Source organism: Loxodonta africana, chromosome 6 (assembly GCF_030014295.1).
Source record: "Loxodonta africana isolate mLoxAfr1 chromosome 6, mLoxAfr1.hap2, whole genome shotgun sequence".
Classification (NCBI taxonomy): domain Eukaryota; kingdom Metazoa; phylum Chordata; class Mammalia; order Proboscidea; family Elephantidae; genus Loxodonta; species Loxodonta africana.
This window is the reverse complement of record NC_087347.1, coordinates 125,350,895-125,375,098: the sequence shown is the minus strand read 5'-3', so window position 1 is coordinate 125,375,098 and position 24,204 is coordinate 125,350,895. Positions and strand designations below refer to the sequence as shown.

At 38.5% G+C, this 24,204-nt stretch overlaps 1 protein-coding gene across 1 annotated transcript in view; it reads right to left on the bottom strand.

Annotated features, from left to right (window-relative positions):
* EPB41L5 (erythrocyte membrane protein band 4.1 like 5) overlaps positions 1 to 24,204 on the bottom strand; it is a 214,491-nt gene that overhangs the window by 108,831 nt on the left and 81,456 nt on the right. The window contains exons 11-14 of the mRNA XM_023556079.2: positions 22,765 to 22,834; positions 12,053 to 12,222; positions 10,586 to 10,692; positions 9,261 to 9,288 (exon numbers count right to left, since the gene is read on the bottom strand). Coding sequence (XP_023411847.2) covers positions 9,261 to 9,288; positions 10,586 to 10,692; positions 12,053 to 12,222; positions 22,765 to 22,834 — 375 coding nt within the window. The remainder of the gene's footprint in view (positions 1 to 9,260; positions 9,289 to 10,585; positions 10,693 to 12,052; positions 12,223 to 22,764; positions 22,835 to 24,204) is intronic.

The window sequence follows — 24,204 nt, the reverse complement described above, 5'->3', positions numbered from 1 at the left end:
GGATGGCAAGACTTCGTCTCACTTATTTTGGACATGTTACCAGCAGAGACCAGTCCCAAGAGAAGGACGTCATGCTTGGTAAAGTGGAGGATCAGCGAGAAGAGGAAGACCATCAACAAATTGGATTGACACAGTGACTGCAACAATGGGCTCGAGCATAACGACGACTGTGAGGACGGGGAAGGACTGGACAGTGTTTGGTTCTGTTGTAGACAGGGCCACTATGAGTTGGAAGCAATCTGATGTAACCTAACAACAACAACACGTGTGGTATGAGATGATAGAGAAGCTAAATATCATCAGTCAGAACAAGGCAAGGGGCCAACTGCAAAACAGACCATCAGTTGCTCCTATGCAAGCTCGTGCTGAAGCTGAAGAAAATTAGAGCAAGTCCATGAGAGCCAAAATATGATCTTGAGTATATCCCACCGGAATTTAGAGACTATTTCAAGAACAGATGTGACGCATTGAAGACTAATGACCAAAGACCAGAAGAGTTGTGGAATGACATCATACATGAAGAAAACAAGAGGTCATTAAAAAGACAGGAAAGAAAAGACCAAAAGGGATGTCAGAGGAGACTCAAATTTGCTCCTGAACAGGGAATACCTAAAGCAAATGGAAAAAAAAAAATGATTACATAAACGAGCTGAACAGAAGACTTCAAAGGGTGGCTCGAGAAGACAAAGCAAATATTATAACGAAACGTGCAAAGACCTGGAGTTACAGAAAATCAAAAGGGAAGAATACGTTCAGTATTTTTTAAGCAGAAAGAAACCAAGAAAAAATTCAAGCCTCAAGTTGCAATACTGAAGGATTCTACAAGAAAAATATTAAACAACGCAGGAAGCATCAAAAGAAGATGGAAGGAATACACAGAGTCACTGTACCAAAGAACTGGTTGACATTCAACCATTTCAAGGAGTCTCATATGACATCTAGTTATGCAGATGACACAACCTTGCTTGCTGAAAGTGAAGACTTGAAGCACTTACTGATGAAGACCAAAGATGACAGCCTTCAGTATGGATTGCACCCGAACACAAAGAAAACAAAAATCCTCACAACTGGACGAATAAGTGACATCATGATAAACAGGAAAAGGACTGACGTTGTCAAAGATTTCATTTTACTTGGGTTCACAATCAACAACCATGAAAGCAGCAGTCAAGAAATCAAAGGACACACTGCATTGGGCAAATCTGCTGCAAAAGACCTCTTTCAAGTACTGAAAAACAAAGATGTCACCTTGAAGACTAAGGTGCACCTGACCCAAGCCATGGTGTTTTCAATCGCCTCATATGCATGTGAAAGTTGAACAATGAATAAGGAAGCCCAAAGAATAACTGATACCTTTGAATTATGGTGTTGGTGAAGAAAACTGACTACACCATGGACTGCCAAAAGAACGAACAAATCTGTCTTGGAACAAATACAACCAGAATGTGCCTCAGAAGCAAGGATGTTAAGACTTCATCTCGTGTACTTTGAACATGTTATCAGGAGGGATCAGTCCCTGGAGAATAACATCATGCTTCGTAAAGTGAAGGCTCAGCGAAAAAGGGGAAGACCCTCAATGAGATGGATTGACACAGTGCCTGCAACAATGGGCTCAAGTATAACAATGATTGTGAGGATGGTGCAGGACCCCTCAGTGTTTCGTTCTGTAGTCCACAGGGTCACTATGAGTCAGAACTCACTCTACAGCACCTAAGAACAACATGGGTAAAGGAGGCAATCAAAACAGAAATCACAAATTTCTTAGAGTCAAATGAAAATGAACGTAAAACCACACCAAAACTTATGTGATGCAACAAACATCATACTCGAGAGATACTCATAGCAATAAACACCTACATGAAAAAAACAAAAAAGAACTCAAGCCAACAGCCTAACTCAGCAACTTTAGGACCTAGAAAAAGCAAACTAAGCCTATACCTACAAATAGAAAAGAAATAACAAAGAACAGAGCGGAATATCAAAAACAGAAAAACAACAGAGAAATAATAAAACCAGATGTTGATTTTTTGAAAAGATCAACAAAATTGACAAACCTTTTGCTAGACTGACAAAGAAAAGGAAATATGCAAATAATTAAAATAAGACATGAAAGTGGAGACATTGCAACCAACCCGACAGAAATAAAGGGAATTCACCTCGGCATTACTGGCACAAATGAAAAAAAAAAAACAGAAAATAACAAATGTCGGAGAGGCTGAGGGGAGATTGGAACTCTTATGCACTGTTGGTGGGACTGTTAAATGGTACAACCATTTTGGAAAATGATAGGGCACTTCTTTCCAAAACCCAAATCCAAACCGCTGCCATCAAGTCAATTCCGACTCACAGCAACCATATAGGACAGAGTAGAACTGCCCCATATGGTTTCCAAGGAGCACCGGATTAAATCAAACTGCCGACCTTCTGCTCAGTAGCCGTAGCTCTTAACCACTGTGCCACCAGGGTTTCTTTCTTAGAAAGCTAGAAACAGAAATACCACATGATCCAGCAATCTCGGTCCTAGGAATATATCCTAGAAAAATAATTGCCACCACATGAACTGACATATGCACACCCATGTTCACTGCAGCACTGTTCACAACAGCAAAAAGACAGAAACAGCCTAGACACCCATCAACAGATGAATGGATAAACAAACAATGATAGACACATACAATGGAATGCTATACAACGATAGAGAACAATGATGAAATCTGCAAAGCATCTCACAACATGGTTGAATCTGGAGGGCATTATGCCGAGTGAAATAAGTCAATCACAAAAGGACAAACACTGTATGAGACCGCTACTACAAAACTCATGAAAAGGTTTAAACACAAAAAGAAACAATCTTTGATGGTTAAGAGGGAAGGAGGGATGGGGATAGAAAAACATTAAATAGACAATACATAAGTGGTAACTCTGGTGAAGCCTAAGACAGTATACACTACTGGGGAAGCCAGCACAACTTGTAAAAGGTCAGGGAAGCTCCACAGACACATCCGAACTCCATGAGGGACCGAATTACTGGGCTGAGGGCTGTGGGGACCACGGTCTCAGGGAACATGTAGCTCAATTGGAATAACATAGTTTATAAAAAAATGTTCTACATTCTACTTTGGTGAGTAGCGGCTGGGGTCTTAAAAGCTTGTGAGTGGCCATCTAAGATACTCCACTGGTCTCACCCCTTTGGGAACAAGGGATAATGAAGAAAATCAAAGATACAGGGGAAAGATTAGTCCAAAGGACGAATGAGCCAAAACTACCACAGCCTCCACCAGACTGAGTCCAGTACAACTGGATGGCGCCTAGCTACCACCACCAATTGCTCTGGTGAGGATCACAACACAGGGTTCCAGACAGCGCTGGAGAAAAATATAGAACAAAATTCTGATGCACAAAAAAAGACCAGACTTACTGGCCTGACAGAGACTGGAGAAACCCCAAGAGTATGGCCCTCAACACCCTTTTAGCTCAGTAACGAAGTCACTCCTGAGGTTTACCCTTCAGTCAAAGATTAGGCAGGCCTATAAAACAAAATGAGACTAAAGGGGCACACCAGCCCAGGGACTAGAAGGCAAGAAGGGACAGGAAAGCTGGTAACAGGGACCCCAAGGTCGAGAAGGGAGAGTGTTGACATGCCGTGAGGTTGGTAACCAATGTCACAAAACAATATGTGTACTGTTTAATGAGAAGCTAGTTTGCTCTGTAAACCTTCATCTAAAGTACAAATTAAAAAAAAGAACCAAAGAGAATTATGACAGAATATTATGAACAAGTGTAAAAAGAAAGAAGATTTTGGTGATAAGCAATAAAGAGGGGGATGGTAACTCCAAGTTATCTGTAACAATAAGCGAAACAACCGACTACCCAGAAGCTCACCGAGCTCCAAGTAAGATAAAAGTGAAGAGATCTACGCACAGACAAATCATAGGAAAATGCTGAAAGACAAAGAGAACCTTGAAAGAACAAGAGAAAAGGAACACATTTCGTACAAAAACCAGCTGCTTAGAATCAATTCTCTCATGGCGACTCCACGTGTCAGAGAAGAACTATGCTCATGGGGTTTTCGGAAGTAGATCGTCCCCCTTTTTATACCTACAAAAAGTATCCTTTAAAAATGACAGAAAAACTAAGAAATTCTCAGATAAACAAAAAATGAGAGACCTAACAGACCTGCTCTGAGAGAAATACTAAAGAGAGTCTTTCAGGCTGAAATGAAGGCATTAAAAAGACAACAACAACAAAAACCCATTGCCATCAAGGCAATTTCGACTCATAACAACCCAGTAGGACCCAGTAGAACTGCCCCACAGAGTTTTCAAGGCTGTAATCTTTACAGAAACAGGCTGCAACATCTTCCTCCCTTGGAACAGCTGGTAGATTCAAACTACTGACCTTTCAGTTGGCAGCCAAGCACATCACCACTGCACCACCAGGGCTGCTTGAAAGAACAGCATACTAGACAGCAATTCAAGTACACACACACACACCCACACACACCCCAAAGACTGCCACTAAAGGTAATTCTGCATTGTAAGTAATTATAAAAGACAATGTAATTACATGTTTCATTTCCATTCTTCTTTTAACTGACAGATAAAACAATTTCATAAAACAGTATTACACAACTGTACTGCTGACTATAATATATCTGAAAACAGCACAAAGGAGGTAGGCAGGAACAAAGTTACACTGGAGTAAGGAAGTGACACCATACGGTAAGGTAATGCAAATCCACAGGGAAAAAAATGAAGGAAAGAAGAAATGGTAAATAAGAATGTTAATATAGCAAACTCTGTAAGTATATACTTGCTCACCTTTCTTCCTTCAGCTTCAAAGCACATAAAATTATATAAGGTAACCACTACACAATATATTGATAGGCTTATAATGTATAAACATAACATGCATAACAATAAAACAAACAACAAAAAAAAAAACCAAACCCATTGCCATCATGTCAATTCAAAGTGACCCTACAGAAGAGAACAGAACTGCACCATAGGGCTTCCAAGGCTGTAAAATCTTTACGGAAGCAGACTGCCCCATCTTTCTCCTGCAGAGTGGCTGGTGGGTTCAAACTGCCAACCTTTTCATTAGCAGTCAAGCTCTTAACATTGTGCCACCAGGGCTAGAACTATAGGAGAAAATACAGAAGTATAGCTTCTATATCTCACTGGAAGTAATTCAGCACAAATTTTAAGTTGATTCTGGTAAGCTAAGATGAATACTGTAAACCCCAGAACAGAGATTAAGAAAATAATGCCCCCCCCCCAAAAAACAAAAAAGGCTAAAAAATCATTAAAGCTCTTTGCAGATATTGACTACCACACTCAAACCAAACCCACTGCCACCAAGTCGATTCTGACTCACAGCAACCCTATAGGACAGATGAGAGAGAACTGCCCCAGAGGGTTTCCAAGGTGTAAAGTTTTACAGAAGCAGACTGCTACATCTTTCTCCTGCAGAGCAGCTAGTGGATTCAAATCACTGGCCTTCTGGTTAGCAGCAGAGCCCTTTAACCACTGCATCACCAGGGTTCCTCAGAAATTGACCTGGTGATCCCAAAATTCATACAGAAATTCAAGGAACCAGAATAGTGAAAACACTCTTGAAAAAGAACTAAGTCAGAAGATTCACATTTTCTGATTTCAAAACTTATTACAAAGCTAGAAAAATCGAGACAGGATGGTAGTGGCAAAAGGACAAACATACAGATCAATGGAAGAGAATTGAGAGTTCACTAATAAATCTATACATCTATGGTCAAGGGTGCCATGACCATTCAATAGAGAAAGGGTAGTCTTTTTAACAAATGGTGCTGGGACAACTACCTGGATAGTTATATGCAATAGAATGAATTTAGCCACCTGTTTCACACCGTATGTAAAAATTCATTCAAAATGGATAAAAGATCTAAATATAATAGCTAAAATCATAAAACTCTTAGAAGAAAACACAGGAGTAAACCTCTGCGATCTCTGACTAGGCAATGGGTTCTTAGATGTGATACCAAAAGCACAAATAACTGAAAAAATAACAGAAAAACTGGACACGATCAAAATTAAAAACCTCTGTGTGTTTCAAACGAAAAAAGTGAATGGGAGAAAATTTCAGACATTCTGGTAAGGGATTTGTATCTAGAATATATAAAGAATTCCAACAACTGAATAATAAAAGAACAAAAAACCTAATTAAAAACCATTTAAGGAATTGAAATGATATACTAGAAAATAATCACTTAATGCAAGAGGAGGTGTTAAGGAGGAATAAGAACAAAAAAAGACAAGAGACATGAAAAACAGAAGGCAAAAACGGAGACGTAAATGAGAGCATATCAGGAATAACATTGAACATGAATGGATTAGTAACAGTCAAAAGGCTGAGACTGTTAGACTGAAAAGAAAACTAGATCCATTTATTTTGCTATCTACAGGAGACACACTTCAGACACAAAGATACAAATATGCTGGCAGTAAACGGATGGAAGAATATGCACTACGGAGGGTGTCCTCAGTGGGAGAGACAGAGCTAACGACCTCCAAAATTCTTCTCCTCCATAAAAGCGACAAGAGCACTGACCAAAAAAAATGTCAAAATAAACTTTTTCAGAACTCTAGCAACTAACCAATGGCTTACTACCAACTGGGGAGCGTTTATTCAAGAAAAACAGCTCAACAGTGAGCTTTGTGCCTGTTTTTTAACTTGTCCTATTCCCCTCTCCCCTCCTTCCAGCTATAAGGTAGCTATGAAAATAAACAGCCTGCAACCACAATAAACATCAGCCCCTGAAGGGGTGAGAATGGAGCTGGAGCTCTTTCAAAGCCACATTCCTAGAGAACTGCCATCACCTGACCTGTCTGGCAATACCATGGGAAACCCCACTCACAGGGCCTGTTTTTATCTGACAGAGCTTGCCTTTCTCCAGGTACACTGTTTGTCATCATAGTTGCCTAAGGCAGCAATTAACAGTTGGGGCAAACAACAAGCTGACCAAAAAACTTAAAGGAAAAGCTCTGGAATGAGATGCCCATAGGGAGCTTTGAAAAGCTCTGACATAGTCATTGGAATCCAAAGGCTGTGTGCAAGCATATGCCATTATACATGCCCAACGTTCTAACCTCTGGCTGACCTTCAGGCTCTTCGTAAGCAGGAAGTGAAGGCTGGATGAGTGCTGAAGGCCTGTCCCAACATGCACACAGAATCCCACAGCAAAGGCTGGGAGACTTACTGGTTCCAGGGGTCAAAGGAGATTGCTGTTCAACCATTAGCTCACCACTAAGCAGAGACTTCAGTAGCCACACATGACAAATACAGACCTTACAGAATTAGTTTAGGAGAGTCACTAAACAAATAGCAGTAACAACAACAGACCAGCAACAACAAACCTGGGGAGAGTAGAAAGCCTTATTTACAGATTTTCTACTTTGAAAATACCATTTAAAATGTCCAGTTTTCAACAAAAAGTAAAAGACATTGGGAAAAAAAAGGATGGCTCAAACCCAGGAAAAAACTGTCAACAGAAACTGTCTTTGACAAAGTCCAGACATTGGACCTATCAGGCCAAGACTTTAAATCAGCTATTTTAAATAAGCTTAAGAACCAAGAAGTATGTCTAAAGAAATAAAGGAAGTATGAGAATAACGTTTCATCAATTAGAGAATATCATTACACAAATAAAAAGTATAAAGAAGAACCAAATAAAAATTCGGGAGTTGAAAAGTACAAAAACTGAAATGAAAAATTCACTACAGGGACCCAATAGCAGATCTGAGCAGGCAGAATAAAGAATCAGTGAACTTGAAGTTAGGTCAATTGAGGTTATCCTGTCTGAGGAACACAAAGAAATAAAAAACGAGTCTTGATAAAATAAAAAGGATCAAAATCATACCAAGTATGTTCTCCAATCACAACAGAACGCAATTAGGGAAAGCAGCAAGAGGAAAAGTAACATATTCACCAATGTGCACAAATGACGCAATCTAATTTGTTACTTAATTTCCACACATTGAAATGAACCTAGATAAACAATGGGGCAAAGAAGAAATCATGAGAGAAATTAGGAAATATTTTGGGATAAACGAAAATGAAAACACAACATACCAAAACTTATAAGATAAAATTAAAACAGTGCTTAAAAGAAAATTTTAGCTGTGAACATATTAAAAAGAATTAAGATCTCATCAATAACCTCATCTTCCACCTTAAGAGATCAGAAAACGCAGCACAAACTAAACCTAAAATAAGCAGCAGAAAGGAAATAATACAAGTTAGAGCAGAAGTTAATGAAAACTGAAAAATAAAATCAACAAAACAATTATATTGTTCAAAAGATCAAAAAAATTGAAAAACCTTTAGCCAGACTAATGAAGGAAAAGAAAGAAGACTCCAATGACTAAAAATCAAGAATGAATGAGGGGACAACACTACAAATCTTACAAAAATAAAACAGGATTATAAAGGAATATTATGAACAACTGTATGCCAACAAATTAGATAAATGAAATAGAAAAGTTCCTAGAAAGACACAAACTACAGAACTGACTCAAGATGAAATAGAAAATCTGAAAAGACTCCTAACAAAGAGAACAAATTAGGAAATTTAAAAACTTCACACAAAGAAAAACCCAGGCTTAGACAGTTTAACATTGAATTCTATCAAACATTTAAACAAGAATTAACACCAATTCTTTAAAAACTCTTCCCAAAGAACAGGAGAAAGGAATACTTCCTAACTCAGTCTATGACGCCAGAATTACCCTGATACCAAAACCAGACAAAGATGTCACAAGAAAACTACAGACCCATCCCTTACAAAAATAGATGCAAAAATCAGCAACATATTAGGAAACCAAATCCAGCAACATAAAATCTAAAGGATTATACACAATGATCAAGTAGAGTTTATCCCAGGAATAAAATTAACTCCTTATCTGAAAATCAACCTTTGTTCTTTGAGTTCTTTGTGTGCAAGGACCATACTATATTCATCTTTATATCCTCAGTCACTTGTCAATAACAAACGTGTATCATTCTCATTATGAACAGCCCATACACCTCTACCCCACATTACGCCTTCAAACTATTTCATTTTCTTCATGTCAATTTTATCTAGCATTATATGTTTACCTGTACTCTACTATAATACCAAAGCCATGGAACACCTTGACACCTAGGTCTTTAACTAATTAATGGCAAAAACAACACAAATTCTAAAACATTCTATATCAATTCCTAAGCTGGAAGACATTACTCACCTGAGTTCTTCAGGTTTTGCTGTGTTTGCTGACAAAAGAAAAAAGACAACTTTCCATTAGTCTCATCTTACAAAGTAAATTGCTTCACTATCCATCAAAATCAAACCTGGACTAACAAGCTGTATTTCTTAGCCATATATTTAAATTTCATTTCACAAAAGTATTCTGGTGTTCATGCCATTAAAGTCAATAATGGCAATTATTTCCTTTTTTGGTTTTAAATAAAGCAATAAAAATACGCATCTCTTCCTTTAAAGCACAACCACCTATGAGCCTCGTAGTGACCTCAGTGAGTCTGAATCATCATTGGTACAAAATAAGAGATAGCCTGGAGTTTTAAAACAATCATAAATTGAAATGGTTTCATTTATAGCTATGTATTAGTTAATTTATGAGTCCCAGGGTGGTCCAAATGGTTAAGCGCTCCACTACTAGCCAAAAGGCTGGTGGTTTGAACCCACCTAGAGGCTACTCAGAAGACAGACCTGGCAACCTGCTGCCAAAAACACCCTTGAAAACCCTATGGAGTGTTCCATTCTGCACACGTTGGGGTTGTTGTAAGTCAAAATCAACTGAACGGGAACTAACAATTACATTATTTAATTTATGAATATATGGACTATATGTCAAACACTAAAAGCAAAAGCAACACTGGATTGAAAAATAAATCAGTTTTTTAAAAAATCAAGACTGCCAAGTATCAGAGCATGATGGTTGTTTTCAGACAAGTGGTGGGGATCTTGACCCTGGACACACTTAAACTTCAATCTGTATTTTAATACACACTCAGATTCAAAACCACACGTAACAAGTCTTTATCTGTCAAAGTTAATCATGCTTTTTCTTACGTAACTAAAGTAACTTAAACAGCAAGTAACATTTATAAACTGGGAAATTCCTATGTATGACGTATATTGAAAATTAAATGAAAAACTATTAAAATTTTATTATAATCCAATATGATATAATTTTACTTAAAATTTATTCATCAAACGCCAACATTTTTTAAAGCTCCGAAAAGGGTTTAAGAGCTATTTTATTATGAATAGGATCTCTGTGAGAAAAAAGGGAGGTAAGATGTTCTACAGAAGAACTAAAAAAGTTAATACAAACAAAAGTGAACACAATCTTTGGACTGGCATTAACAGAAAGTTAAATCGCAGTTAACAATACAGGCAATGCTTTCTTTATCTTATGAAACTGATTATGCCAGAACCAAACTTGATATATGAATACTTTGGTTGACAGAAACAGACGTGAGAACACTCAGATAGCTGCCTAACTGTCAAGGGAGAACAGGTCTTTAAGACAGGGTTGCACTTCACCTTTCACTTGCAGAGTTCTTCGAGAATATCGTTTGCTGGGTCTTCTTTCAAAGGTTGTTGATCTTCTTGCTTTATTGGTTTTTGTGGTCTGATACTCAGTTTTCCCACTAAAATAAAGCGGGCATGTTAACAGGGAAGAGAGAGTTAAGGCCTACAATAATCAGATACACGTAAATAAGAAAAAGTCTATATGCAGCTTCTCCTTAAAAGCATCGTCCTGAACGTCATCCTGAAGGAACTATTAATAACAGTCCTGATGTCTCTTTATCAGGTCATTCTGTCACTTTCTGGGCTCATGTGAAACACGCATCATAGATTACACCGACATTTCTTACGCAGGCACGCACATCACCTGCGAACATATTAAATAACTTCGGAATATCTGTGCTTTCATGGGACTCTGCTCCCCATCCACAGGCCTCAGTCAATGCGGGCGACTGTTCACAAGATTTTTCATTACTTTTTCTAATTGCGATATACTTTTTGGAGTAACTTTTTAGAACTATTTTTTAAAACTGCTTTCCCTTTCTTCTCGATTTTCATTTAAAGTTTGTTAAGGAAAATGTTTCATTTTCCATGCATGTAAAATAGAAGCTCCTTTACATGAATTCTACACAATCGATTCCTTCTGTAAATCACAGTGACCAACACCCACGGCATGCTGAAAACTCACGCCAATAATCTACTCTCCAGTAAGCCGAAACATTTCTGATTCATGGCCAACAAACTGCGACTCTATAGAAGTAATGAAACTTCAGGTTTATGAAGGACCACAAATGTTATGCAGACCAGTTTTTCACTAAGTGCAGATCATCCTTCTTGCAGCGGTTATGAGCTCAGCTACTAACCAAAAGACTGGCGGTTCAAATCCACCAGCCGCTCCTTCGAAACCCTATGGGGCAGTTCTACTCTGTCCTATATGGTCGCTATGAGTTGGAATCAACATGACAGCAACGAGTCTGGGTTTTTTAAATGGTATTTGGAGCCCTGGTGGCACAGTAGTTAAGAGCTCGGCTGCTATCTAAAATGTCAGCAGTTCAAATTCACCAGCCGCTCCTTGGAAACCCTATGGGGCAGTTCTACTCTGTCCTATAGGGTCACTAGGAGTTGGAATTGACTCAACAGCACTGGGTTTGGTTTCTGGTTATATGGTATCTAGCTGTTAGACAGAGAAGCCCTGGAACTCTAGTATGGACTTAAGCTGGAAGTTGGCTAATACATAAACTAAACATTAAAAGGGAGACAAAGCCCATCATACCATTACTATGTTTTCCTGACCATTCAGGAAATTACAACCAGTAACAGAACACCACACCTTCTCCTTTCTATTTTTTGCCAATGGAAGACTTTAGCAAACCATTTTATTTCTCCATGTCTTCGTTTCCACACCTGTAAAATAAGGAGGTGAGCTAATAAATTTTTTACCTCTATAAGAGAAAGTTATAGCAAACAGTTGTTAAAATTAACCTATATCGAAATCGCGATCCTAATCGAATAAACCCTGATCGCTGAGAATTCTTTTGGACAGGGCCTCGGAGGCGGAAGAAGGCGTGATGCTCCACAGCGCATTTCCATAAGTGTTTGCAAGCTTTTGGGTGTTCCAGTCTGAAGACAAATGTATGCTCCTGTTCTTTGCCCTGAGAAAGAAACAGATGGAAAGAGAGGTAATTATAAGGCCATACGGTCCCGTGCCTTATTCTCAAACCCACTGCTGTCGATTCCGACTCATAGCGACCCTGTAGGACATACTAGAACTACCCCCACAGGGTTTCCGAGGCTGTAAATCTTTACAGAAGTAAATCAGCACATCTTTCTCCCATGAAGCAGCTGGTGGGTTCATACCACCGACCTTTAGGTTAGCAGCAGAGCGCTTTAACCGCTGTGCCACCAGGGCTCCCTCACCTCTTATTACTGAGCTACAAATACAACCAAAGCAATATCATGAATCAAACAATAAAGCATCCAGTTTACTCCCTGATATTCAGACCCTCTTTATAGCTACCTTCATAAAAAAAGAGTTGAAACCAAGCAGTCCATTTTCTCAGACAATATAAAATTATTTCAAAGGGTTTACCCCCTACTTATATGATCTCTTCTCAGAGAGACAAAAATGAGGTCTCATCTGTCATTCTTTGGGATAATTGTGTAATTATACTTAAAAAGGTGGTATAAAATCTGGCAATATTTACTAACAGCTTTAAAAATGCTACCACTCTTTGTTATAGTAATCATACTCACAGGACTCTAATTACAACACTAACATTCAGAGTACTTTTCTAAGGATTTCACACGAACCACTCCAAAAAGGAGATACTATCATTAGCCTCATTTCAAAGTAAAAAAGGCTTAAAGAGATTATGCAACTTGCCCAATGTCACAAAGCTAATAAGAAGGGAAACCAGAATTTGTACCTAGCCAGTCTGACTCTGGAGGCCTGGTAGTCCAGCAATTAAGACCTACAGCTGCTAACCAAAATGCAGGGAGTTCAAATCCACCAGCCACACCTTGGAAACCCTATGGGGCACTTGTACTCTGTGCTATAGGGTTATCATGAGTCAAAATCAACTCAAAGGCCATGAGTTAGTCTGGCTCCAGAGCCTGTATTTGTAACAATTAAACTATACTGCCATTGCAAAGAAAATAATTTTAAACACCAAAATTTACATACGAATATTTTCTTCATAATCTTATTTAAAATAGTAAATACTGACACAAAACCCTAAACGTCCGAAACAGAAATGATCAAGTAAATAATTGCACGTTTAAAAATAGGGACAGATGAATGAATGAATGAATGAATGAATGAATGAATGAATGAATGAATGAATGAATGAATGAATGAATGATAAACAGCTGCTGTTGTTAAGTGCCACCTAGTCGGTTCTGATTCATGGCAACCCTAGGTACAACAGAACTAAACACTGCTGGTCCTGTGACAGCCTCACAATTGTTGCTATGTTTGAGTCCACTGTTGCAGCCAGTGTCAATCCATCTCGTTGAGGGTCTTCCTCTTTTTTGCTGACCCTCTACCAAGCACGATGTCTTTCTCAGTTATCTAGTGCTGCTAAAACAGGAATACCACAAGTGGATGGCTTTAACAAACAAATTTCATTTCTCACAGTTTAAGAGGCTAGAAGTCCAAATTCAGGGTGCTGGCTCTAGGAGAAGGCTTTCTCTACCTGTCGACTCTGGAGGATGGCACTTGTCTCTTCTGAGCTTCTGCTCTTTCATGTGACTTGGCATCTCTCTTGCCCCATCTCTGCTTCCCTAATCTGCTCTTTTAATCTCTTGTAAGAGATTTAACTCAAAACACACCCTACACTATTCCTGCCTCATCAACATTAACAGGAAGCTCATGCCAAAACGGGATTAGAAACACAGGTATACTCACTGCCTTCAAGTCAATTTCGACTCATAGCGACCATCCAAGATAAGAACTGCCCGAAGGGCTTCCAAGGTAGATTTGAACTGCCAACCTTCTGGTTAGCAGCCAAGCCCTTAACCACTGCATCACCAGGGTTCAAACACAGGCTTAGAGGTTAGGATTTAAAACACATATTTTGAGGAGACCCAATTTAACCCATAAAAATGTCCTCCAGGGACTAGTCCCTCCTGACACCATGTCCGAAGTATGTGAGACAAAGTCTCACATGCCTTCCCTCTAAAGAGCATTCTGGCTGTACTTCTTCTGAGACAGATTCGTTAAGTTCCTCTGGCAGTCCATGGTATATTCATTATTCTTCGCCAACACCGTAATTAAAAGGCATCAATTCTGCAGCCTTCCTTATTCACTGTCCAGCTTTTGCATGCATATGAGGTGACTGAAAAATCAGCAAATCTTGGCTTTTGAACACTTTAAAGAGGTCTGTTGCAGTTGATTTGCCCAGTGCAGTATGTCATTTGATTTCTTGACTGCTGCTTCCATGGTGGTTGATTGTGGATCTAAGTAAAACGAAGTCTTTGACAACTTCAATCTTTTCTCCAATTATGTTGTTGCTTACTGGTGCAGATGTGAGGATTTTTGTTTTATGTTAAGGTGTAATCCATAGGGAAACCCTGGTGGCATGGCGCTTAAGTGCTACAGCTGCTAACCAAAAGGTTGGTAGTTGAAATCTGCCAGGCACTCCTTGGAAACTACGGGGCAGTTCTACTCTGTCCTATAGGGTCGCTATAAGTCGGAATCGACTCCACGGCAGTGGGTGGGTTTTGGTAATCCGTACTGAAGGCTGTAGTCTTTACTCTTCGGCAGTTAGGTGCTTGAAGTCCTCTATACTTTCAGCAAACAAGGCTGTGTCATCTGTATAATACAAGTTGTTAATGAGTCTTCCTCCAATCCTGATGCCACATTTTTCTTCATATAGTCTTGGCTTCTCAGATAATTTCCTGAGCATACAGGCTGAATAAGTATGGTGAAAAGACACAACCCTGGCACACACCTTTTCTGACTTTAAACCACTCAGCATCCCCTTGTTCTGCTCAAACGACTGCCTCTTGGTCTGTGTACAGGTTCCTTGTGAGCACAGTTAAGTGTTCTGGAACTCCCATTCTTAGAAACATTATCAATAATTTGTTATGACTCATACAGTCGAATGCCCTTGCATATTCAATAAAACACCAGTAAACATCTTTCAGATATTCTCTGCTTTCAGCCAAGATCCATCCGACATCAGCAAAGATATCCCTCATTCCAAGTCCTCTTCTGAATTCAGCTTTAATTTCCTGCAGTTCCCCGTTAGTGTACTGCTGCAACAGTTTCTGAATTATCTTTAGAAAATTTTACTTGCATGTGCTATTAATAATATTGTTCAATAATTTCCACATCTTGCTGGATCACCTGTCTTTGGAATGGGCACAAATATGGATCTCTTCCAGTCAGCTGGCCAGGTAATTATCTTCCAAATTTCTTGGCATAAAAGCGTGAGCATCTTCAGTTTGTTGAAGCATCTCAAATGGTATTCTGTTGATTCCTGGAAACTTTTTTTTTTGCCAGTGCTTTGTAGCTTGAACTTCTTCCTTCAATAACACCAACTCTTGATTATATGCTACCTCCTGAAATGGCTGAACGTCAACCAATTCTTTTTGGAACAGTACCATTGTGTATTCCTTCCATCTTTTTTTAAAGCTTCCTGCATCATTCAATATAATGCCCACAGGATCCTTCAATCCTGCAACTTGAGGCTTGAATTTTTTCTTCAGTTCTTTCGGCTTGAGAAATGCCAAGTGTGTTCTTCCTTTTTGTACATTTCACTACAATATTTTACTTGGTCTTCTCGAGCCACCCTTTGAAATCTTTTGTTCAGTTCTTTTATGTCATCATTTCTTCCTTTCCTCTACCTACTCTACATTCGAGAGCAAGTTTCAGAGTCTTTTCTGACAACCATTTTGGTTTTTTCTTTCTTTCTTGTCTATTTAATCATCTTTTGCTTTCTTCATGTATGATGTCCTTGATGTCATCCCACAACCAGTCGAGCCTTGCTCATCAGTGTTCAATGCATCGAAGCTATTCTTGAGACGGTCTCCAAATTCAGATGAGATATAATCAAGGTCACATTTTGCCTTCACGGATCTGTTCTAATTTTCTTCACTTTCAACTTGAACTTGCGTATGAGCAATTCAAAGTCTGTTACACAATCAGCCCCTGGCCTTGTTCTGACTGATGATATTGAGCTTCTCCATCGTCTCTTTCCACAGATGTAGTCGATTTGATTCCTGTGTACTCCATCCGGCGAGGTACACGTATACAGTCACCGTTTATGTTGGTGAAAAAAAGTATTTGCAGTGAAGAAGTGGTTGGGCTTGCAAAATTCTATTACACGATCTCCAGCATCATTTTTACCACCAAGGCCATATTTTCCAACTACTGATTGTTCTTCGTTTCCAACTTTCGCATTCCAATCACGATTATTAATGTATCTACACTGCATGTTTGATCAACTTCAGACTGTAGAAGTTGGTAAAAATCTTCAATTTCTTCATCTTTGGCATTAGTGGTTGGTGGGTAAATGTGAATAACAGTCATATTAAGTGGTCTCCCTTGTAGGCATATGGACATTATCCTATCACTGGCAGCGTTGTACTTCAAGACAGATCTCAAAATGTTCATTTTGACAGCGAACACAACGCCATTCCTATTCATTTTGTCATTTCCAGCAGAGTAGACCACATGACTGTCTGATTCAGAATGGCCAATACCAGTCCATTTCAGCTCACTAATACCTACAGTGTCGACCTTTATATGTTCAATTTCATTTCTGATGACTTCCAATTGTCCTAGATTCATACTTCTACATTCTACATCCTGATTCTCAATGGATGTTTGCAGCTGTTTCTTTTCATTTTGAGTTGTGCCACATCAGCAAATGAAGGTCCTGAAAGCTTGGCTCCACCCACATCATTAAAGTCAACTCTAGGAGGCAGCTCCCTCCCAGTTGTATTCTGAATACCTTCCAACATGAGGGGCCCATCTTCTGGCACTGTACCAGACAATGTCATGCTGTTATTCATAAGATTTTCACTGGCTTGTTTTTAACAGAGGTAAATCACCAGGTCATTCTTCCTAATCTTTCTTAGTCTGGAAGCTCAGCTGAAACCTGTCCAGCACAGGTGACCCAGCTGGTATTTGAAATACTGGTGGCCTAGCTCCCAGCATCACAGCATAGCTCCCAGCATCACAGCATAGCTGCCGGCATCACAGTAACACGCAAGCCACTCGCAGATGTGTGGGGTTCAAAAAACTACAGGGCAAAAAACAACTATAAGCCATGTTAAATAGAACAGATAAAATATTTACAATTGCTATCACAAAGAGCTAAATGTATAAGAAAAAAAGGCCAACACCCCAAAAGAAAAATGGGCGAAGGATAAAAAAAATCTGGGAGAAAATACATAAATCACTCAAATGTACGAAAAGATGTTCAGTATTACTCATAACTAAAATAAAAAATTAAACCTACAATAAAATTCCATTTTTTACTTTTAGAGTAAAATGTTTAATAACTTGCTCTGTGGTGGAACAGTCTGGTACATTGGTAAGACTGAAACTTGGTGATTTCTTTATCCAATATAAATGTACACAACCCTTTGACCCAGCAAATTCTCTTCCCGAAAGTTATCCTACAGATACACTTGCCAATGTACAAATCGGTGTGTACATACAACATAAAAGTTCTCAACCAGTTCACGACTGATTAAATAAATGAGGGTGCTTCTATACAGTAGACTGCTAAGCAGTTTTGTTTTAATGAGGAAGTACTTTATGTGTTGATACGGAAAAAATTCCAAGCTATACTGTAAACTTAAAGAGGGCAGAGAAAACACGAAAGTATGCTAACTTTTATGTATATCCGAGAAGCTAATATGCTATTAGATCGAGTCTAAAATGCCATCAATTTTAAGACGCACTATTAAGGCAACTGTCACTAAGTTATAACCATATTTTCTTATCACACAGTTATATTTTATTATTTTTTCAATCGAATTTTTTTTCCATTGTGGTGAAAATATACACAACAAAACACAGGCCAATTCAACATTTCTATACACAGTGTATTTTCTTATTCTTGGAAGAGCTCTTTTAGATTTAGATACCAATATTTATAGTTTAATCACATCTGTGCTTACATAAAAAAGTATTAGTAAAACAAATATACTATTTTCACATATGGGATCTGCCTCTTCTGAATCTTTTTGAACTTGTCTGTTGATGTCATACCATCCTCTGTACCATCAAGAGATTTCTTCTAAACATAGTCCATTACTGCCTCTATGATTGTCTTCTGAGCTGTGTGATACACAATCCTTTGTATCTCAGTAGTAAATCTTAACAATTTAAAAACTAATCACTGTTAATTTACTTTTGAGAATCTTTTTTTTTTTTAGGTTTGGTTAAACAGTACTACTTCCACTTCATTAAGCATACAAATCTTGGGGATCTTTTAATATGCTCTCTTCTGATTCGGTAGTTTGGGGTGGAGGAGGTGAGGCCAAATACTTTCAAGCGGAAAAGGAGGTTGCTGCTTTGCAAAAAAAACATGGAATTGAGGTCACTCCTTCAGCTTTGCACATTTACGTCACTAATGACCACTTTCCACCCCACAGCTTTGTATGAACGCTTTTCCTGCATTCAGAGCTATGCTTCAATGCTGAATCGCAGTGTCATCTTTCTTAAGCCATTTTAAACAGCAATTAAACAGAACACATGAACTACTAATAAAGCTCAACAAAACTAAACTGAAGTTGCTATGACTTGTTCACACATGTGCAGCCAATGGTAACTATGTCAACAACTGCTGCCTGGTCAACAATAATTTTAAGATGCCATACACTACACTACGTGAGACACATCCCAATTGTTCCAGAACTGTTAAAAAGCAAAAAAGTATATCTGGTGACATGTATTCGAGGAAACCAGGGGCTGGAATAGAAGGAACATTTTTTTTCCCGTACAACTTTCTGTATGTTTTCAGTATTAAATGTTTTAGATAAAAATATATTAGATAGTTAAAACCTATGCAGAAATATTAGCTAATTCAATTGAGCTGTTCTTGAGCTTAAAAAAAAAAAAAAAAAATACACCCCAGAGGTCATTGTCCCCACACCTTCTGCTAGCCCAAGACAGGAACCATTCCCAAAGCCAACTCTTCAGACAGGGAATGGACTGGACTGTAAGACGGAAAATGATACTGGTTAGGAGTGAGCTCCTTGGATCAAGTATACACATGAGGCTATGCGGAAGGCTTCTGTCTTTAGGGGAGATGTGAAGGCAAAGGGGGACAGAAGCTGGCTGAATGGACATGGAGGATACAGGGTGGAGAAAAGGAGTGTGCTATCTCATTGGGGGAGAGCAACTAGGAGTATATATCAAGGTGTATATAAATTTTTGTCTGAGCGACTTGATTTGTAAACTTTCACTTAAAGCACAGTAAAAATATATATATATATACACACACACACACACACCCCACCCCCACCCAGTGCCATCGAGTCGAATCCGACTCTTAGCTACCCTATTGGACAGAGTAGAACTGCCCCATAGAGTTTCTAAGGAGCGCCTGGCAGATTTGAACCTCTGACCCTTTCACAGCTAATACTTTTTTACACTAGAAGTATGATAGGTGTTTTGTAAAGTCTGAAATAAGGAAGGGGGGTTAAATTCCCCGTTATCATAAACATACTTTAATTTCATGCTACATGTCTATGATCTCCTTGAGAGCAGAGATCATATAAGCTTATTTCTCCTTCCATCTCTAGGCTGCAATGAGTAAAGCAACGCATGACTTTTGACAAGAAACAAAAAAGCTCTGAGACCATTCATACCTACTCCACAAGATAAAGCGACAATACTGTAAATCCTTAAAGCCTAAGCAAATACTAATTTAAAATGGCACCTAACAAACCAATACTGGGAACCCTTTTATTTCCCATTCCCTGCCTTTTATTTTATAAGAACTACATGTTTAAGAAAACATAAACAAGAAAAAAACAAAAGAAAAAAAATCAAAGTCATCCAAAACTGATTATCACTCTGCGGTAACACAATTATCAGTTTGGAATCCATCTGAACTTTTTTCTATGCAAATATTTAAACATTACCAAATTAAACACACTTACACAAAAACACTACTATACCAAAAATTCACTTGCTATATCATACAGTTCACATCAAAACTTAATTTTTCTTGGCTGCACAGCATTTCACTGCATGACTGCGGCTCAATGTTATAAATGAAGCAGTGTGCACACACGCTGCGGCGTCCTGAATTACTTTACACGGCCATGGTCTTGAACTCCCACTCAGCTGACTGGGCAGCATTGTGTGAGTAAGACGACTGTGGCCCACCAAGGGGACTGGCCAGTTTTTCCTTAAAAGAGAGACAACTCTAGAGCAGCAAGAAGAGCCCACTACCAGCAAGGCAGGAGAGACCCATGCGAGAGGGCAGAGTGGGCTTCACAGCCCAGGGAGCAAGAAAGTTGAGTGCCTTTGGGCAGAGACTAAGGGCTGAACCCAGAGATTGAGATGGAGAGTACTGAGGGGAGAGGGACTAGCTGCTGTTAGAGAAGATGGAGTGGGACTGCAGCTTGGAAAAGTTGGACATTTGGGACATCTTTAACCTCCGTCTCATAGGGGTCATCTTTGTGCTGATCCTTATAAAGAAATTATTCGTTTACATGCCCACACATCTTTGGAGACCTGTCTATTACGCACTCCTGTGTTACTATTTACCATACTGCTGAAATGGCTTCTGTACTTGTTGGGCTCTCCTACTACACTAAAATTTCCTTGGGACATGTAACGTTTCTCATTCATCCTGGTATCCAAAAAACCTTCACGTTAAGTGCTCAGTATCTCTTTTTAATATATGAACAACTTTAGCATCAAAACAGAACACCAAGATCTGGTGATGAGAAGAAAACTGTACATCAGTGCATACTACTAAAAAGAAGCAACCTGACACAACCTAGCTTCTGATAATTATTTATTTTATTCTACTAATACTGACCAAAAGCTACTGATGTTTCAGATACTGGTTAGGTACAGACCCAAAGACCAACAGAGGTGTACTTATTAGAGAAAACGGACCCAAGTTCAATTATCAATACCCAGAAAAATTATACTGAGTACACAGAAGTCTTTAACAAAGTAACTTCTACAGTATTACTCTTTTTATCAATTATTACGATACTTAATTAGGTCTACATATATCCATAACAACCACCACAGCAAATCATTAGAGGGCTATGATTATGATGCAGGGTAATACTTACCTGGTCTTAGCTTTTTATTTATTAATATTTATGTTGGAATTTACACTGACATTTTCTTATAGCACCTTTATGGCCCAATAGAACAGAAAAGAAAATACCCACCAAAAAAAAAAAAAGTATAAACAAATATGGCCAAATGCTCTATTAAGAGATTAAATTTAAAACATTATTACAAGCAAAAGATTTTTTTAAATCATAAATCCAAATGGAATAACCAGAATGGAAATACTAAGAATGTTCAAGAATAATGAAGAATGTAACCACTGGCACTGAACAGCCGTGTAGAAATTGTTGAATGAGAACCTAAACTACTGTGTAAACCTTCACTGAAAATGCATTATTTAAAAAATAATCATCATCATAAATACAGTCCTTGCAAATTTTAGTAAAACTCAAATACTTTTACCTTCACCTATTGCTTGCAATAGTTTACAATGGGATGACCAAAATGCATTACGAATAATGAGGAGAAAAGTGAATGATAAATTGTGAACAGACCGATTACAAACATGTAAAGATATAGCCGCACGTAATAAAAGCTGGAAGGGAAACAGAAAGCATGTAAAAATGGGAGCGGTACAAGGGTGAAATACCTAAGAAAGGAAAACAGCAACTAGAGTTTATCCTTCCGGCATTATAAAAAACGTACAGAAAAAATGAACAATATACACACCACCTGAATTCAACAATTGTTAACATTTTACACAATTTGTTTTATCAGTATCTGCCTATAAGTGCATTTAAATTTTTTATTTATTAATTTGCATACAGTAAAATTACTTTATTTTGGATGTACACTTCTATAAATTTTGACAGACGTATCATCATACAACGACCATCAGGATATAGACTAGTCCCCTCACCCCAAAAATGTCCTGTGTAGTCAAACCCCGCCCCCCCCCCCAATCCCAGGCAATACACGGACCTACTCTCCACTCCCACGGGTCTGTCCCTCCCAGAGCACCATGCACACAGCACACAATCTTTTGAGTCTGGCTTCTTTCACTTAGCAAAACGCACTGAAGACGAATCCACGTTGTTATGTGTATCAATTAGGAATCAGATTTTAAATGAAAAAAGGTTATTAGCTTAGAAAACCTTAAGAATATTGGCAGGTAGATCTTTTTGATTATTCTTTTGGATCAGGTACTCAAGAGGTAAATGAGAAGTCAATTAAATGCAATTTTTCTACATATTTCAAATATATTATCAATGAAGAAACAAAAACAATCTTTTATATTATCTTTATTCTTAAAGGCAACAAAACTCTATTTTTAGGACACCGTGACCTGAGGCAGGAAATTATTTAATTGAACTATTCATTACACTAAGTTTCTGTTCTCTGACTATGAAACAATGAGATAAAAGTTTCCATACAGCATGGTCACTGCTAAAGAATGAAATACAATTCCTACCTGATCATCATCTTCTACAACCACCAGGGTTAATTTATTCTTCTTAAAATCCAATCTGGTTATCTTGGGCCTATAATAATATGGGAATAACAGGTAGATTACAAATAAATGCCTTCTAAATTAAAAAAAGACTGTTTTTACTTCAAGCACATTTAATCATCTAACTTCTGAATTGAAAACTGATGAGCGTAAAAAACGATCTGCTTTGCTCATTCAAAAAGCCTCCAATCAAAAAAAAAAAAAAAAAAAAACAGGAGAACAGAACATATATATATATATTTCCAAACCAGTATCTCTGGCAAAACTATACAGGTGCATATATCAGACATTAACCATGTTAAGGAGAACAGAACATGAAGAAATCCTCATGTATTTCAGAGGCCCCAGCTCTGGTGCAGAGCTTCTCCAGGCCCAGGAAACAGACTCCTTGTTAGAGCAGCAACACAGGGACTGGACATAGGAAAGAAAAAGCATAAAGGAAAAACCAAGTACTGGTTACGGCCTACGGCTCTATTTTCCACAGCAACTGCGCTTTGAGAAAATGCAACTTTAACATTTAAAGGTCTACACAGCAAAAAACCCTCAGTTTATGACCAATTTTCCTGAGACAATTCTATCTCCTTGCCTGTACTAAAATCCTAACCCACCTGCCATATCTGAACTTTGTATTTCTATGAACAATGTGACTCTCATTCCCACTCATTTTAAAATATAACTTATGTAAACTATAACTGTAAGACATAACTCGTTTACAAGAGCTATACTGAACAGCAAGTAAATAATAACAAACAAGTAAATAAACAGGAGGAAGAGGAGAACAGAAGCTAGCATTTACCCATGTAACAAATACTTAACATACTGTTGTTGTGTGGGGCTGAGTCAATTGTGACTCATCACAACCCTACAGGAGAGAGCGGAACTGCCCCACAGAGTTCCTTAGGTGGTCACCTTTATAGGAACTTACTGCCTGCCAGGTCTTTCTCCTGGGAAGCCACTGGTATCTACAAACTGGCGACATTTCAGCTCCTTTTGGGTATTAGTGAGCACTTAACCCCTGCACCACCAGGGCTCCTTAACCCCAAAGGTGGAGACCTTTTACATACCTAATACCCACAAAGTGCCAGGTACTATTCCAAGTGCTTTACATGCGCTAACTCAATTCTCACAACAATTTTATGTGGTGATACAGTAGATGTTTCCTTTGTCTGTCTGAAGGCAATCTCTGTCCATAAAGTAAGTTCCATCTGCCCAAAGGGCAAGCTATTAAGGAATTAACACTCCAGGAGTGGGTAGAAAAAATAACCCAGCTTCCTTACCCATTAAACAAGCAAACAAAACCATAACCCATTGCCACGGAGTCAATTCCAATTCATGGTGACCCTGTATGTTACAGAGTAAGACTGTTGTACAGGGTATTCTGAGCTGTAATCTTTACAGAAG